General features: G+C 38.2%; 1 protein-coding gene across 3 annotated transcripts in view; it reads left to right on the forward strand.

The window, feature by feature from the left end:
* Positions 1-6,428: 6,428 nt before the first annotated feature.
* LOC132407492 (cip1-interacting zinc finger protein-like) overlaps positions 6,429-18,347 on the forward strand; it is a 62,532-nt gene continuing 50,613 nt past the window's right edge. For all 3 annotated transcript variants that reach the window (XM_059994108.1, XM_059994109.1, XM_059994110.1), the window contains exons 1-2: positions 6,429-6,683; positions 17,139-17,320. In XM_059994108.1, the coding sequence (XP_059850091.1) occupies positions 6,553-6,683; positions 17,139-17,320 (313 nt within the window). In that variant the 5' untranslated portion in view covers positions 6,429-6,552. The remainder of the gene's footprint in view (positions 6,684-17,138; positions 17,321-18,347) is intronic.

The following is an 18,347-nucleotide window of genomic DNA, read 5'->3' on the forward strand; positions in this document are numbered from 1 at the left end:
AATACACAATACACTCAAAAACTTATATAGATGTACTGTGGAGAGCATTCTGACAGGCTGCATCACTGTCTGGTATGGAGGGGCTACTGCACAGGACCAAAAGAAACTGCAGAAGGTTGTAAACCTAGTCAGCTCCATCTTGGGCACTAGCCTACAAAGTACCTAGGACATCTTTGAGGAGCAGTGTCTTGGAAAGGCAGTGTCCATTATTAAGGACCTCCAGCACCCAGGGCATGCCCTTTTCTCACTGTTACCATCAGGTAGGAGATACAGAAGCCTGAAGACACACACTCAGCGATTCAGGAACAGCTTCTATCATCTGATTCTTAAATGGACATTGAACTCATGAATGCTACCTCACTTATTCAATATTTTTTTTTCTGTTTTTGCACTATTTTTATCTATTCAATATACGTATACTGTGAATTTATTTATTTTTATTTTTATTCTTATTCTTCTATATTATGTATTGCATTGAACTGCTGCTGCTAAGTTAACAAATTTCACGACATATGCCGGTGATAATAAACCTGATTCTGATTATTAGGTTTTTCAGTCTTAGACTCTTTATATTCTGTGATTTTCACCTGATCTTTCTTGTTTTCTTTGGGGGGAAGAGGATTTGGGGATTGATGATCATGCTACTGTTCCTGCTTGGTTTCATGGCTATCTGGAGAAGAAAAATTTTAGAGTTTTATACTTAGATAACAAGTGATCCTTTGAATCTAAATGTTAACTCCATTTCTACATAAATGTTTGAATTAGTAAGCATTTCATTAGTATTTTATTTAATCTTTAAATATATGTTAAGTTTTCTAATGAACATTAATGCCCTTCACCTTTACCTTCCTCAACTGATCCACTTTCTTGATAGTGTGGAATTGTATGTCCAGCCTCTCAAGTTAAACAGTATTGTCAAAGCCTTCACCTTGATCCCCATCTCACTTAACTAATCACTGACTTCATCCCTCTCTCTGACAATTATGTAACATTTTCTCCCTTGATACACTCTTAAAAAAGATGTCTAACAATGCTTCACGCCATCCTTTTGAAACACTCATTAAGTGCAAAATTCAAAGTTCGAAGTAAACTTTATTATCAGAGTACATACAGGCCACCACATACAACCCTGAGGTTCTTTTTCCAGCAGGCAGACTCAGAAAATCTATAGGATGGTAACTGTAAATTGGATAAATGAAAGTGCAAGAGCATAGAAGACAACATACTGTGCAAATGCAACTATAAATAAAAGAGCAATAAATAACGAGACCATTGGCTGTGGGGACATCTCAATACATGAGTACAATTATCCCCTTTTGTTCAAGATCCTGATGGTTGAGGTGTAGTAACTGTTCTTGAATCTGGTGGTAGTAGTCCTGAGGCACTTGTATTTTCTGCCTGATGGCAACAGTGAGAAAAAAGCATGGCCTGGTTGGGGAAGATCTTTGATGATAGATGCTGCTTTCCTACAACTGTGTTTCATATATATGCGCTCAATGGTTGAGTGGGCTTTACCCATTGTGTACTTGGATACAAAGGCATTGTTGTTCCTATACCAGGCCGTAATGCAGCCCGTCAATAAACTTTCCACTTCACAGTTACAGAAGTTTGTCAAGGTTCTTGACGTTGTGCCGAATCTCTGCAGCCTTTTAAGGAAGTACTTGAGCTATCGATGCTATTGTTAATCTTAGACTTAATTAATTTAATTTAATCTTCACCAGACTCTCATGTTCCTTTCTCTGAAAATTTAAATTCATCTAAATCTCAAATCCTGTTCACTAATTACACCTTGTTGTTCCCAGTTAAACCTAAGGTGTAATTTTAAGATTCTCATCCTTGTTTCCAAATCCTTTCACAACCTCAAGACTATAGATCCTTATAATCTCCTCCAGTTCTCCAACCTTCTGTTATATCTGGAATATTTCATTTCTGGTCTATTCAACAACTGGTGACAATCCTTTAGCTACCAAAGCCTAAGCTAATGGAATTCCCTCCCTTAATCTCCCTGACTTTCATCCTTAAAGGTGCTCCTCAAAATATATCTGATCAAACTTTTGATCACCCGTGCAAATGTTAGAACTCCTTGATAATACTCCTCCGAAGTACTTCAGGACTTCTTAGTACATTAAAGTCATAATATAATTACAATGAGAATCAGGCTTATTATTATCAGCATGTGTTGTGAACTGCAGCAGCAGTTCAATGCAATACATAACACAGAAGAAACAAAAAATAATAAATAAAATACAGAATATGTATAATTAATATATTAAAATCATTCAAAAACAGAAATAATACATATTTTAAAAGTGAGGTAGAGTTCATCGGTTCAATGTCCACTTAGGAATCAGATAGCAGAAGGGAAGAAGCTGTTCCTGAATCGCTGAGTGTGTGTCTTTAGGTTTCTCTACTTCCTACCTGATGGTAACAGTGAGAAAAGGGCATGCCCTGGGTGCTGGGGGTCCTTAATAATGGACGCTGCTGTTCTGAGACACTGCTTCTTGAAGTTGTCCTGGGTACTTTGTAGGCTAGTGCTCAAGATGTAGCTGACTAGATTTACAACCCTCTGTAGCTTCCTTCGGTCCTGTGCAGTAGCTCCTCCATACCAGACAGTGCTGCAGCCTGTCACAATGCTCTCCACGGTACATCTATAGAAGTTTTAGAGTGTTTTTGTTGACATACCAAATCTCTTCAAACTCCTAATGAAGTATAGTAGCTGTCTTGCCTTCTTTATAGCTGCATTGATATGTTGAGACCAGGTTGGATCCTCAGAGATCTTGACACCCAGGAACTTGAAACTGCTCACTCTCTCCACTTCTGATCCCTCTATGAGGATTGGTATGTGTTCCTTCATCTTACCCTTCCTGAAATCCACAATCAGCTCTTTTGTCTGACTGATGTTGAGTGTAAGGTTGTTGCTACAACACCACTCCACTAGTTGGCACATCTCAGTCCTGCACACCTGCTTATCTCCATCTGAGAATCTACTAACAAAGGTTGTACCATCAGCAAATTTATAGACAGTATTGCTAGTCTAGTCTAATCCAAGGAAATAGGACTAGGACTAGATATTGAAATGTCTCCCTGGCCAGCTTCTGACTCCCTGATTTGCTTTAACAAAGTTAAATGTATATGGGATCTTTCAGAAAGTCCCAAAGACTTTGCAGTTAACAAAAAAGGAAGTATAGTCAGAACTGTAGTAAATTTGACTGCCAATTTTGTCACACCAACTCTCACAATTAGCAATGTGATGGTAACCAGTTAATATATTTTAAATAAGTCTTGTTGTGATGAATACACTTAGATTTAACTCCCTAGCACCTGAAAATGGTGCAATAGGATCATTTACATTTATGGAGCCATAAGTGTAGGACAGGGCCTCTTTATTTTCTTATTTATTTTACTTAGAAGTGCAGTGTGGAATAGGCTCTTCCAAGCCCAGCAACCCACCTTTTTAACTCTAGCCTAATCACAGGATGATCCACAACAACCAATTAACCTACTAACTGGTACGGCTTTGGACCGTGTGAGGAAACTGGAACACCTAGAGGAAACCCATGGGGAAAATGTACTAACAGATGACGCTGGAATTGAACTCCAAACTCTGGAACACTCGAGCTGTAATAGCAGCAAGCTAACCACTACATTTGAATGTCACTGTAGGTACTTGCAATGATCACTGGGTAGGATTTGAACCTGAAATTTCATAACTCAGTGGTAAAGTGACAGATTATTCAAAGTTCTGCTGCTTGCTTTCCAACCTAACCTCTACATATCCGGTGATTCTTGGTGACTCCATGTTAAGCAAAAACTCTTAAAGCAACAGACTGCAGATGCTAGAAGTTAGAAACAAATGCAGAGAATGCCAGGGGCACTCAGTATGTTTGTAATGTTCTGCTATGTTAATGTTAGGGTTGTTATGGTACTGAAGGCATCTTCTCTACATCTGGCAAATATATATGAGTCCTGTCTTGATTCTATTAATATCCCTGTCGTCTAACTCACGCTCAGACCTCTTGGCTCAATTCTCATGTTACAACATGGAACTGGTTTTTAAGAATATTTGATTATCAACTTGTAACTCAAGTTGGAAAGTATTAAGGTTGTGAAAAGTACAACAAAAATGCACCCAAATCTTTCTTGGGCTGGAGGGACCTTGTGCTTCATTTTCCCATCGATCTCCAAGAATCCTAACAACCACTGATCACTCTGACCTGAACCAGTTATTATATTTCATCATTCCTACACCTGCTAAGTATTTCCATACATGTTATTTTTAACAAAACTGTGTAGCAGCCATTACCTGCCTGCCTCACCTTCTCTCCTCACGGTCAGGACTGAATCACCTCATGTGGAGACACTTCAACACTGGACTTCTTGTATGTAAATGCCAAAGATGTATACAGTTCCACAGCTCTCCCCCTGCTTGGAAGATCAGATCACAACCTGGTTCACCGCATGCAAAGTACAGCAACAGCTAGTTACCACCAAGACAGTAAAAAAGTTGTCTCCAGAGGCCATTGAGACCTTGAGGGCTGCTTTGAAATTACTGACCAGAATATACTCTGTGAACCATACCGGGAGGACATTAACAGACCTACTGATTGCATCACTGGCTACATCAATGTCAGTGTGGACTCTGTAATACCACCAAGGACTGTTCACTACTTCCCTAGCAACAAGCCACAGACCACCAGTGATCTGAAAGCTCTTCTCAACCACAAAAATAGAGCCTTTAGATCAGGAGACAGGGAGGAATTAAAATGTGTTCAGAGGGAGCTAAAGGTGAAGATCAAAGTGGCTAAAGAGTAATACAGGAGAGAGCTGGAGAACCAGCTTGGGCAGAGCAGCTCACAGGAGGTGTGGAGAGGCATGAAGAACATCATTGGCTTCAATTAGCCTAGCTGTAGAGCATTGGAATGGGCTAATGAGCTAAACTAATTCTTCAATAGGTTTGACAATTGCCCTCCTGTTCACTCACCCTCAACACACTGGTCCAAGTGCTAAGGCACCCAATGCTCCCTCAGCACCAATGCCTCCCATCCTCCCTCCTTCCCCCTCCTGCCCTTCGCTGTTCCATTGTTTGGTCAATTTAAACGCTGGTCCAGATAGACTGAAAGGACAGAGTGTTGGGATCTGGGGCTCTCCACAATGGTAACTCCTCTCTCCAATGCACTGAGGCAATGAAGACTGCCCCGGCTGCTGTGCTTTGTGGCCACTAATATGATAAACTGATAAGCTGGGCTTTGGGCCTACTCCAGGGTCCCGATCTGAGGACTCAATGTTGTTGTTTGCATGATTTGTGGGTTTTTTTCTTTCTCGTACACATCGGGTGTTGGTCTTACATTTTCTATAACTGGGTTCTTTTGGGTTTCTCGTTTTGCAGGCAAACAAATCTCAAGATTGTATCGTTGATACATTCTTTGATAACAAAATGTACTTTGAATCTTTGAGTATATGAAATGAATTGTCTGAGGTAGTGGTAGAAACAGGTTCAATTGCAATGGTTAAATAGCATTTGGACAGGTGTATGGATTGTAAAGGTTTGGAGGGTTTGGCTCACACACAGCCAAATGGGACGAGCTCAGACAGGAAATTTTGGTTGCTGTGGGTAAGTTGGGCTGAAGTTCATGCTCCGTAACATCATGATGCTATATAGTTTTAAACAGTAATAGAATCAAGTGATATGGGGTACGTGACACTGAGGTACAAAATCAGTCATGATCTCACTGACTGGCAGAGCAAGAACAAAGGCAAAATGGCTTATTCTTGATTGCTTCTATTTCTCATGTAATACATTCCATGAAAAATTCCACTGAATTTACTACCAACTGTACAACTTGTCACTGTACAGTACAGGTCTTTGGCCATTGTAATGCCAATCTAAACTTCTACCATATGTCTGCTTTTTTTTGTGGGGGGAGCCTGTCTTGCAAATCTCCTGTAAACTCTACCCCTCTCACAAACCTACCCCTCTGGTATTTAACATTCCACTTTGCACACAAAAAAAGTAGGCTATATTTACCCTATCTAATAAGCTTCTTGTAATTTTATATCCTTGCCTAGTAATTTCTAAGGCAGGGACATGTTCGGCACAACATTGTGGTGTAGGTTTTTCTGTGTTTCTATTTGGTCTCCCCCCCCCCCCTTCCAAAACTCCAAATAAAACAATTTAAGTTTGTCCAACTTCTGAAAGCATACTTATGTCCTTCTGGAATCTTCTTCACGATCTACCACTCTCCCAATTTCTGTGTCATCTGCAAACATTCTAAGCAGACTACCAATCAGCCGTATTGCATTTTTTTATTTGACTGTAAACCTCAGAAGTCGCCAGACTTTAATGAAAGCGCCACTCCGCTCGCCCACGCCAGTCCCCGGCCAGGCACGGGCGGCGTTGCGACCTCCCGGCCGCTAGGAGCGCTGTGGCCAAAGTTTTTGGTCGCGAGGGTCTTCTGACGCAAAACCAAACGTTTGTAGGTAACGAGGGTCGACTTTCTCCGCAGAACTGAAAAAAAAACATTGTGATTAATACTAAAGGAACCGGTCCACATTATGTTCCCTCAGCAACAGCAGCATTTCCAGCAGCAGCTGCTTCAGCTCCAGCAGCTTATTCATCAGCAGCGGCAGCAGCACCATCGCCATCACCATCCACACCCACCGCCACCACAGCCAGGCCCTAACCGGTAAGTCCTTTCAGTCAAGTCAGGTTGGGGAGCTGAAAGCGATATCCAGTTGGAAGGGAATTGCCAAAACTTTACCAAAAATAAAAGTGTGGGTAAACGCAAAATCTGACGGTCTAACTTAAGTCTTTGATACAGTAGTTGCATCTGTCTGTTTGCACCTAAAACACTAGTTCTAAAATAAGCAGCCGTTAGTCCGGTTCGATTTAGAATTACATTTTTGAACACAAACGCGACTGGAATTGTGACTGGAAAGGGAATCTGCACCTAACCCCATTCAGAGAAGTAAACCAGACTGTTCTCTACTGAGTGCAGACAAGTGAGGTCGAGATTGCAGACCAAGTGAATTCACAAGACTTTTTCACAAGAATTCTCCAAATTAGTGTGGCTAAGCAGAATATTTAGTCATTGGTCCTTATGATGTAAGAGACAATTCCTGTGTGCAGATTATCTGTCACGTTTTCTTGATAATGTCAGAAGAAATCCTTTGTGATTTCTTGTGAACGCTGCTCTAGAAATACTAAAGCAAAACACACAAAACGCTGGAGAAACTCAGCAGATCAGGCAGCATCTACGGAAAAGAGTAAACAGTCGATGAAAAGATGTAAACAGTTGGGACTTCAAGTCCTGAACTTTTGATACACTAAATGTGTTTGCTGCCAAAAAAACCTTAAGTTTGATTACTATGAATTACCACAGCATTATGAATGCCAAAATAAATATATTATTTCAAACAAGATCTGAATGAAACAGATGGGAAACCCGATAGACCTACTCTAATATTGCCACATAAACCAGGTGTTGTTCCTTTGCAGCGGAGCAATTTGTAGAAAGAAAAGGTATTCCTTTTCCTGTGTCGCCTGAACACTGACTAGGCTTGTGAAAAGAGGCGAGTGATGCCCTTTCCACTGACGACATTTGCCCTGTGACTAACTACTTCCGCTAGATCCAGGAGCAGACTCAACAAAATGTTCCACAACTTGGCCTTTATCTCATCACCATAGAATCATAAGAGTACTGCGGCCCAGTAGCCCATCTAGCCATGCTTACCTAACCTCTGTGCTTCGCAAATATCTTCAGTCTCTTTTTAGATGAAATTACACATCCTTCACCTTACCAAACAGTTTACAATTGTATGCCTTCATTCACTGAGACTTAAAATTGCAACTTTATAACTTGGTCAGAATATACTAGCAACTTGTCCAAACTGAATCTAAATTGTATTTGTGTTTTAAACTGTTTAAAAACTCAATGTAAAGAGTAATTAAAACTATGTACTCCATCAAATCCATTCATGTGAAAGATTACAGAATTAATATGTGGTGCCTTGAGTACAAGCGTTCTAAAGCAGAACATAAGGTGATCAGATAAAACTTAACACTATGTTGAATGAAAACTAAAATTAGATTAGTGACTAAAAGATACTAAATTAGTCTGTGGCATGGAGAGTTTGAATGAAGGCAAAAGATGTAGATATGTAAAAGGTTACCATTTAGGGGAATACTGAATGATTAGCAAGTTTATAAATAGTTTATTAGGAGCTTGAAATGATTTGCATGCAAGGATGAGAGTGGCAAAATCATGCATGATATTCAAGGCAGTAGGAATGGGTGATGCATGAACAGTATTTGCTGCAGAATTGGCTCTATAAAGTAAGTTGGTGAAATTTGGGAAAAAATACATTTCAGTGAATATGTTAACAGTTCCTCTAATTATGCATGTAGAGCCCGTGTTTCTGTTGATGTGCAACACAGGATAGTGAGGGAAGCAATGACGATGCTGTACTGAGTACTTTTAATTGATGCTTAATACTGCTACAGTTTCTGGGAGCAGCTGGTGTATTAAACCTTGCTGTAAATAAGGTGCATACATTCCAGACACAACAGTCTGTTAGGGTTAGTGGTTTCCTCTCATATGGTACGTAGACAAATTAAGCAGCATATCACTGTTGGAGTCACAAGATGAATTTGCTGTCAGTTTTGCTCCACAGTACTTAGCATGAGAGCACTGGCATTGGTTCAGTTAGCCTGCCAGTGGACTTGGATGATTTTGTAGAGGCAGCTTTTGTGATTGCTCTTTAGTTCTGTGAGGTGTTTGCTTTAGGTAGTCCATATCTCGGAAGCACTTAGCATGGCAGGGATCACTTGCCTGGTAGCCCATTAGTTTTGTTCTTGCCCTAAGGTTTTGATCTTTAAACATCCTCTTCAGTTGACCAAAATCTGTGCTGGCATGTTAAGAGCAGTGGAGAATTTCATCATTAATGCCTGCTTTCTCTGAGGAGTGGTCCATTTTTCCAGTGTCTTGCTTTGAACTTTTAATACCTGAGAATGAAATTTGACAGTAAGGTATTTTTGGAAGATTAGTTTTTTTGCACATGTACATTGAAACATACAGTGAAATGTATCATATACGTCAACTCAAATCAACAAAGATTGTGCTTGGCAACCTACAAGTTTCTTCTGGCGCCAGCATAGCATGCCCATAACTCACTAACCCTAACCTTTGGAATATGGGATGAAACCAGAACATCTTGATGAAGCCCACATGGTCGCAGGGAAAACACTCAAACTCCTTACATGGGGGAGAATGTGTAAACTCCTTGCATTTAGCAGCAGAAATTGAACTACGATTGGTGATCACGTGTGCTGTAGTAGCATTATGTTAAATGTTATGCTGATATACTGCCAAATTCGAGGAGGATGTTGTCCAGGGGATGTTAAGCATAAGACACATCTTCATGAATGGAAACAAGCATTGTTTGTATACTATAACACACATGACACCTTTCAGCCCGCAAAGTCGACTGTTTACTCTTTTCCTTGTATGCTGCCTGGCCTGCTGAGTTCCTCCAGCATTTTGTGTGCGTTCCTTGGTTCTAGAATATAGCTGGCATTAGTTGAAAAGCTTTCTTTGAATTAGTTCTGGAGATTAGTTCCTCTTTTTTTCATGGAGGTGTTTTGCAGCACTCTCATAACAAAGATTGAAAGGGGTACTGGGGCAGTCAAAGGCAATAATGAGATCTGAAAAGGACACTCAGAGTGGTTAATTCTGCTGTTTGTATTTCTCTTGGAATTGTTGTGAATTTTAGAATTGTTGTCCGCTAAGCCTTCAGAAAGGGGTGCAGCACTTAACCTATTAGGAGGAGACGGTTGAGGAGGACCCCAAAAATTTTCTTTTTAACAGATAATAAGGCAACACCCAAGTAGTTTACATCAGTCCTGACGCAGGGTCTCAGCCTGAAACGTCGACAGTGCTTCTCCTTATAGATGCTGCCTGGCCTGCTGTGTTCCACCAGCATTTTGTGTGTGTTGCTTGAATTTCCAGCATCTGCAGATTTCTTTGTGTTTGAGTTTACGTAGTTGGATTTTTTTTTGAACACAAGCCATGACATATGACAGCATTTCTTGGGGGCCTATATCCTACTTATTGTATATGCTATTATCTCCAGAAGTAGACAGACAAGATTATGAATCTATGATCAAAATTCTTCACGGCCTACTTTTAGATCTTCTGTACCAATACTATCTGCTGCTGAATTTTTTTAAATTTTGGATATGACTTTTTAACTTCCCATTGATCAGTCGGGGCAAGTTTGGATCAAAAAGGCTGTTGTAGAGTATTGCCAAGGACTCTTGGTTGTGAGTGAGTGTCCTTGATGAGGTTTAGTCCATTCTTAGCTGTCAATGAGTGGAGCCTTGTTTGGACTATAGACCTTTGAAGTTCTTATTACCTTCAGCCCACTCTGTTGGGCTAAATTCCCAAAATAGACACTTGTCTCAGGAAGAGAATCCCAGATGGAAAGAGGGAAAAAAATCAATTATGTTCTTGGAAGGTATGTGGACAAAATTCAGCATCCTGCTGATGCATGGTAATTTCTCGTCCATGATAGCTCAAAGGAGAATTTGAGGTATGATTGACAAACTTGAATATTTGCTTTTTAATGTCCATGTATCTGCAATGCACAGAAGCTTCATATAAAAAAAAAACTAGGAGCACCCGTACTGCCAGGACAGGTTATAATTTGGCAAACTTTGCTGGGCCAAATGGCCTATTCTTATCAAAAACTTTCTAAGGGTCTAAAACATATCATATCACAGACTACCTGTAGAGGGTGAGGTACCTACTTTGGTCTTTTCAATCACCTAAAATGCCCACGAATCAGAGTTGGTGCAAGTCATGCTCAATCCAGAGAATCTGTTTGAGATGAAGAAAGACAATGTTTTGGAGATCTTATCTTTTAATTTGTGTCAAATCTTGTATTCTTTTGCCTACTTAAAGAAGGTTGAGACTGTTTATATATTAAAAAAACAATCAGGGTTGCTTTTATTTTCCTAGTGTATTAATAAGCAGCAATTCCTTGCTGGGGAAGTTTGTGGATTCTCAATACGACCTCAAGTTTTACCTTGAATAGTCATGGACAAGGAGTTAACCATGCATGCAAGCGAGATTCTTGTCTGACGTAGTTGGTTTACTTTTTTTGTGTATAGATTAATTTACCACAAAGTTAGGACTTTTTCTTGTACTACCAACAGATGATTTCTGTTATATGTGATTACAATTCTATCCATGTGAGTTTTTTGACTAAATTTTCTTTTAACAATAAGGGAAAATTTGAATTGCCTAAGATTCTAAGATTCCTATAAGTATAGGAATAATAAGCAAAGGTGGAATTTAGTTTTTGTACTTAAAAAAGCATCAGTAATATCACTGATTTGGCAATCTCTTTCACTGGTTGATGGATTAATGTTCCCCAATATTCTTGGAACACTTCACTTTCCTTAGAAATATTGACATTAGGATCTTTTGGCTTTAATTTATTGTTTCATCCAAAGATACAATTCCAACAGTAAAATTATCTCTCAGTATTCCAGTCTAATAGTAGCAACCTAATGATATGCATTGGGATCTTAAGCCACAGTCATCTAAATTATAGTTCAAGAACCTCCCACTGAGCCACAGCTGATGTTTATAACACCATTCTGCTGTCAAAGTAATAGACAAGTGCTACAGTTGGAGTCGTGGTGCACTCCAAGATTCCGTAGCCCATCAAGTCCATGACACCTATCTTATACCCATCCAAACTAATCCCCTGTAGTACTGTAGATTCCGGACTACAGAGCGCACCTGATTAAAAGCCGCACGCTCTAATTTTAGAAAGAAAATCAATTTTGTACTTGTACAGGCCGCACCGGATTTTAAGCCGCAGGTGTCCCACGTTGTAATATGAGATATTTACACAGAAAGATATTACACGTGAGGATTTTTTAACTTTTAGTTAAATCCGTATGGTAACATAAACAAATATATATTGCAAATGCTTTTTTTCGAACAGTGCCTGTAACACAGCTACTTTTAAATATACATACGTATCGGTAACACACAAATTACGTTGCGTATACTTTTTTACTGAACAGTGCATGAACAACATTCCAATATCTCCTAACGACTGGTAAAAAAAATATATATACTGCAGCCTACCAGGAAAAGTTATTGATCGCCTTCGTCATCTTCCTCCTGTGCACTAAAACCATCAAAATCCTCTACTTCAGTGTCCGAATTGAATAAAACCTCAGGATCTCGTCACTCACTTCAGTCTCTTCGTTGTCGCTCTCACTTGAGTGCACGCGGTCCTCTTCATCACGCAGCAGTCCAGCCTTTCAAAACCCGCTGGTGATGGTGGATGTTGTGACATGGCTCCACGCATTTAGGATCCACTGGCAGACTTGAGTTAAAGATGCTCTTCGCATGCGTCCTGTTTTGGTAAAGGATTTCTTGCCGCTCGTCATCCAAGCCTCCCACTCAATGTGCAGCGCCACTTTAAATGCCCGGTTCACGCTGATGTCCAGTGGCTGCAAATACTTCGTGGTGCCCCCAGGAATCACAGCTGGAATTGAGTTTGTACTCTTGATGGCAGCTTTCACTGAACTTTCATTGTCAGCTGCTTAAAAAATCACCATCGGTGGAAGCTTTAGTCCAGATGCTGTGCAGCTCAGAACACAAGTAAAATGCGTTCTCTCATGGCCACTTGTTTTCAGTGTGATGGACGAGTCACCTTTTTTATTAACAGTCCGAGTGAGAGGCAGGTCAAACATCAAAGGTACTTCATCCATATTTATGATATCATCTGGCCTGATGGAATTCTCCGCTATCTTTGTTTGAGTGAATGTGCGGAAGTTAGCAAGCTTTTCCTCGTGGTCGGGAGGGAGCTGCTGACACAGAGTCGTGTGTACCCTGATGGACAGGCCTTTTCGTCTCATAAATCTAAAACACCACGATGGCCCACCTCTAAAATCTTCGATTTTCATTTTGGTGGCGATTGCTTTAGCCTTCAGTTTGATCTGCACGGTGGAAACACCGCGGCCGCCTGCTCTCTGTGTGTTAACCCAGTCTTCAAGAAAGTTTTCAAGTTCGGGCCATCTGCTATGATTACCTCTGAAAGCTTTTGTCGTCTTTTTGCATTGACTCAGTTCTTCACGCTGGCGTCTCCACCGTCTCAACATCGATTCATTTATGCCAAGATTATGTGCAGCAGCTCGATTTCCTTCTTCAACCGCCAGATTGATCGCCTTTAACTTAAAAGCTGCATCATATGCTTTTCTTCGAGTGTTTTCCATGTTGATGAGGGTGAGTACAAATGACTGATTTACAGTAATTTAATTGTGAAAGTCCGCTTGATTTATCGTACAATTTCATTTTACCTCTGTGAACTACTCATCAATTTTATTGGTCTACTGTTACGAGGCAAAATGTTTTTGGCGGCATGAAAAAAAAACATGCATTAGCCGCACCGTAGTATAGGCCGCAGTGTTGCAGCAGTGTTCAAAGCGTGGGAAAAAAGTAGCGGCTTATAGTCCGGAATTTACGGTATCTTGAATGTAGCATTTCTTATGAATAAAAACAATTCAGATTGTGGCTTCATTAAGTCTGTTGGGGGATGAAGTGGCACACCTCCAACCCATGGAATATAATGTTACCTATTGTAAATTAAAACCAAGTCCAAAGAGATGATTATTAACCATGAGGAGGAAAATGGAAGTCCATGAGCCAGTCCACATTGCAGGATCACAGGTGGAGAGGATTAGCAACTTTAAATTCCTCTGTGTTACCATTTCAGAGGATTTGTCCTGAGTCCAACAATCAAGTGCCGCTACAAAGAAAACATGACATGCCTGTATCTTTTTAGAAGTTTATTAAGATTTAGCAAGTCTTCTAAAACCTTGACAAACTTCTATAGTTGTGTGATAGAGAGTATATTGACTGGTTGTAACACGGCCTGGTATGGAAACACCGATGCTCTTGTACGGAAAAGTCTACAAAGAGCAGTGGATATGGCCCGGCCCAATCCATCCCAGCATTCCCCACCATTGAGCACATCTATGCAGAGTGCTGTCGCAGGAAAGCAACATCCATCATCAAGGAACCCCCATCATCCAGATCATGTTCTCTTCTGTCTGTTGCCATCAGAAAGAAGGTAGCCTCAGGACTCGCGCCACCGGGCTCAAGAGCAGTTACTACCCCTCAACCATCAGGCTCATAAATGAGAGGCAATTACTTCACTTGGCCCATCACTGAATTGGACACATTTTCAAGGACTCTTCATCTCATGTTCTCGATATTTATTGCTTATTTATTCATGCTTGTATGTATTTACTTTTCTCTTTTTGTATTTGCACAGTTTGTTGTTTTTTTTTGTACATTGATTATTGTCTGCCCTGTTGGGTGTGGCCTTTCATTGACTTGTGTTTCTTTTTTTTTAAACTTTTTTTATTGCATTTTTAAGTAGTTACAAAGTGAAGTATGAAAAAACAATGTATATAACCCTTACCCCCTCCCCTTAACCCCTCCCCCCTGACTGCCCTATAGAAAAAAAAGAAAGAAAAAAAGAATGCCTGGTTGTTGGAAGATCTCCACATGCTCCATGGAATTCGTAATAACTTTAATATGTATATTTATTTCTTTCCCCTAATAACCAATTGTTTCATCTTCAGAGCATCTATATATTTAATCCTGTCTTTTGTAAATAAGGGCTCCAAATTTTCAGAAATGTTTCATATTTATCTCTTAAATTATAAGTAATTTTTTCTAATGGAATACAGCCATAGATTTCTTTCTTCCAAGAGTCTATACTTAAATGTGTATCCGATTTCCAAGTAACTGCAATAGCTTTTTTGGCTACTGCCAGTGCAATTTTTATAAATTCTTTCTGATACTTATTTAGTTTGAATTTCGGTTTTATCCCTTCAATATCACCTAGTAAAAGTAATATTGGATTATGAGGAAATTGTGTTCCTGTAATTTGTTCCAGTAAAAGTCTTAAATTTGTCCAAAAAGGTTGAATTTTAGAGCAAGACCATGTCGAATGTAAAAAAGTACCAGTTTCCTGGTTACATCAGAAACACTGATCTGATAAATTTGGATTTAATTTTTTTATTTTTTGTGGTGTAATATATAATTGATGTAGAAAATTATACTGCACTAATCTTAACCGAACATTTATTATATTTGTCATACTATCAAGACATAGTCTTGACCAATTTGTTTCTTCAATTTTAATATTCAAATCACTTTCCCATTTTTGCCTTGACTTATGGACTCCTTGTTTAATTGCCTGTCTTTGAATCAAATTATACATACAAGATATAAATTTTTTAATATTTCCTTTTTGAATTAAAATTTCTATTTCATTAGATTTCGGCAATAACATTGTTTGACCTAATTTTTCTCTTAAATAAGCCCTTAATTGAAAGTAACAAAATAAAGTGTTATTTGATATTTTATATTTATTCTTTAATTGATCAAATGACATTAATATACCTCCTTCAAAACAATTCCCTATATATCTAATCCCATTTTGAATCCAATTATATAAAAGTTGATTGTCCATTGTGAAAGGAATAAGTCTATTTTGAATTAAAGATCTGTTTGCTAATAAAGATTTTTTTATCTCATCATCAACATTTATCTTATTCCATAAATCAATCAAATGTTTTAATATAGGAGATTCTTTCTTTTCCCGTATCCATTTAGATTCCCATTTGTATATAAAATTTTCTGGTACGTTTTCTCCTATTTTATCTAATTCTATTCTAATCCATGCCGGTTTATCTTTCTCAAAAAAAGATGCAATAAATCTAAGTTGATTTGCTTTATAATAATTCTTAAAATTTGGAAGTTGTAATCCTCCTAAATCAAATTTCCATGTCAATTTTTCCAACGATATTCTTGACATCTTACCTTTCCAGAGGAATTTCCTCACATATTTGTTTAACTCTTGAAAAAACTTCTGGGGTAATTGTATTGGTAATGATTGAAATAAATATTGTAATCTAGGGAATATATTCATTTTTATAGTATTTACTCTACCTACTAATGTTATTGGTAATGCCATCCATTTTTCAAGATCTTCCGGAATTTTTTTCAAAAGTGGTAAATAATTTAATTTGTATAAGTTTTTTATATCATTATCAACTCTTATACCTAAATATTTTATACCATTTGCTGGCCATCTAAATTGAGTTATTAATCGACATTGATTATAATCTCCTTTAGTAAGAGGTAAAATTTCACTTTTATCCCAGTTTATTTTATAACCCGATATTTTCCCATATTCTTCTAGTCTGTAAGATAATTTGCGTAGTGAATGTAATGGATCTGTTAAATAAAGTAGAACATCATCAGCAAATAATCTTGTAAATTCTTCCTGATTAACTCTGAAACCCTTAATATCTGGGTCCATTCTAATTAATTCAGCTAGTGGTTCTATTGCCAACTCAAACAAAGCAGGTGATGACTTGTGTTTCTTGTATCTACCGTGATTGCCTGCAAGAAAAAGAATCTTCAGGTTGTATACGGTGACATGTATGTACTTTGATAAATTTACTTTGAACTTTGGAAAATCTCACGAAGGTATATTTCAGAGGTTTTATGTATCTGTTTTGGGAAGCAGTATTTTAAAGCTTTCATAATGGCGAACACTAAGGCTTTGCCTATTTCTATTATTGTTGAAAGAATGCATTTAGGAAATTAATAGTGTGTCTTATTGCAGTATTTTGGATACTTGGTAATAGTTCCATTTTAATCTCAGGAAGTGTAACTATGGACAACTTCACGTGCATGATGTACATCAGAGCCTGCTGTCAGATTAAACCAGAAACCTCAAAGATGACACCTTTTAATGCCTGTATTAGAACAGAGAAAATCCACATTTTAAAAAAAAGGTGAAAAATTCCCTTTGGAGAATTGAAGTTCCAGATCAGGTGTTAATTAGTATGTAGACAGATGGTTGGGTAATATAACCCTTCAGTGATTTGCCACTGAACTCATTAAAAATTAAAATTGCTGGTGTCACGTATTGTGTATCAGGAAATTATAATCTGTTAGAGTTTTATTTTAATCCATGAATAATTATGCTTGTTGGGAAAATATTTGTTTTTAAAATATAGATAATTTTCTTTATAGGGTTATGCAGCCACAGCCACAAAAGTACCATCACCACCATCTTCACCAACACCAGCAGCATCATCAACAGCAGCAGCAGCAGGAGCAACTGCCTCAGTTAAACCTACATCCATCCAGTCAAGCTTCACTCCTTAATCCCAATCCTATGCTACAGCGAGCCCTGATAATGCAGCAAATGCAAGGTAGGGTCATACTTTGAAAGTTGTTAACACGTACATTGTGCTGTGACTGCAATATTTTTATACTGTAGCAATTTATGAAATGTTCATCTCTTAGTAAAACTTTGAACTTATTTTTTGAGACTTTACTGTTGGTGACCTTTTCATTATGAAAATAAAATAATTTTTAAAAATAGCTAAATGAGTGCAGATGTGTTTTAGTGAGTTTTTACATCTCATCAAAGTTTATTTTGAGTCCACAGTACAATTCCTTTTGGGTTCAATTAAATACATTTTAAAAATACATTACGCTGCAATAAAATGCGCACAGGTAGAGTTCAACAACTTTTCCTGCACAGTTGTTAAACAAAGGGTGTGTTTTTGGTAGCAATTAGAATTAGAGATTATTTGCCAAGTACACTGAAGGTTATTCCTTAGCAGCAGTTATAGTATTTTAAATTATATTTTTGTGGTTCACTTACTATCAGCTTTTGTATGCAACATTACAAGCGTGGGGCTTGTGGTTGGTATTTTAATATTCTGTAACAAATTTTGTTTTTACCTCAAGCACCTTGACATTTATTTATTTAAAAGTATATCTTTTATTAGATTAGTGTTTTAAAGTCTATGACTGAATTGCACCATGTTGTACCATTTTATGATATAAGCATGAAATTGGTGCTTGATTAAAGCAGAACAGGAGAAAGTGGATCTCCCTCAATTTTTCACAATTTCTTTTGGGTCCCATGAAGGTCAGTTCTGAGATCTTTGTATATGCAGTGAACATTTAATTACCTGGATATATATACTTTGAATCTGTCTTCTCAGCTTTTTTTTAAAACTTGTATCATTTGTGTCTTTTGAGATGACTGTTATTGCCTGTTTGTCGGTTACATATTCTAACCACATTTTCATTCCTTAACTTGGAAGTAACTCTGACAGTGACTCAAGTCCAATTTAAATGTTACGGCATTTTCTGTAGGATTATATTATTGTTTTAACCTACTATCTCTGAATGAGCCTTTTAACCACATGATTAGGTTCTGTGGGT

The sequence above is a fragment of the Hypanus sabinus genome, chromosome 18 (assembly GCF_030144855.1).
Source record: "Hypanus sabinus isolate sHypSab1 chromosome 18, sHypSab1.hap1, whole genome shotgun sequence".
NCBI lineage: Eukaryota > Metazoa > Chordata > Chondrichthyes > Myliobatiformes > Dasyatidae > Hypanus > Hypanus sabinus.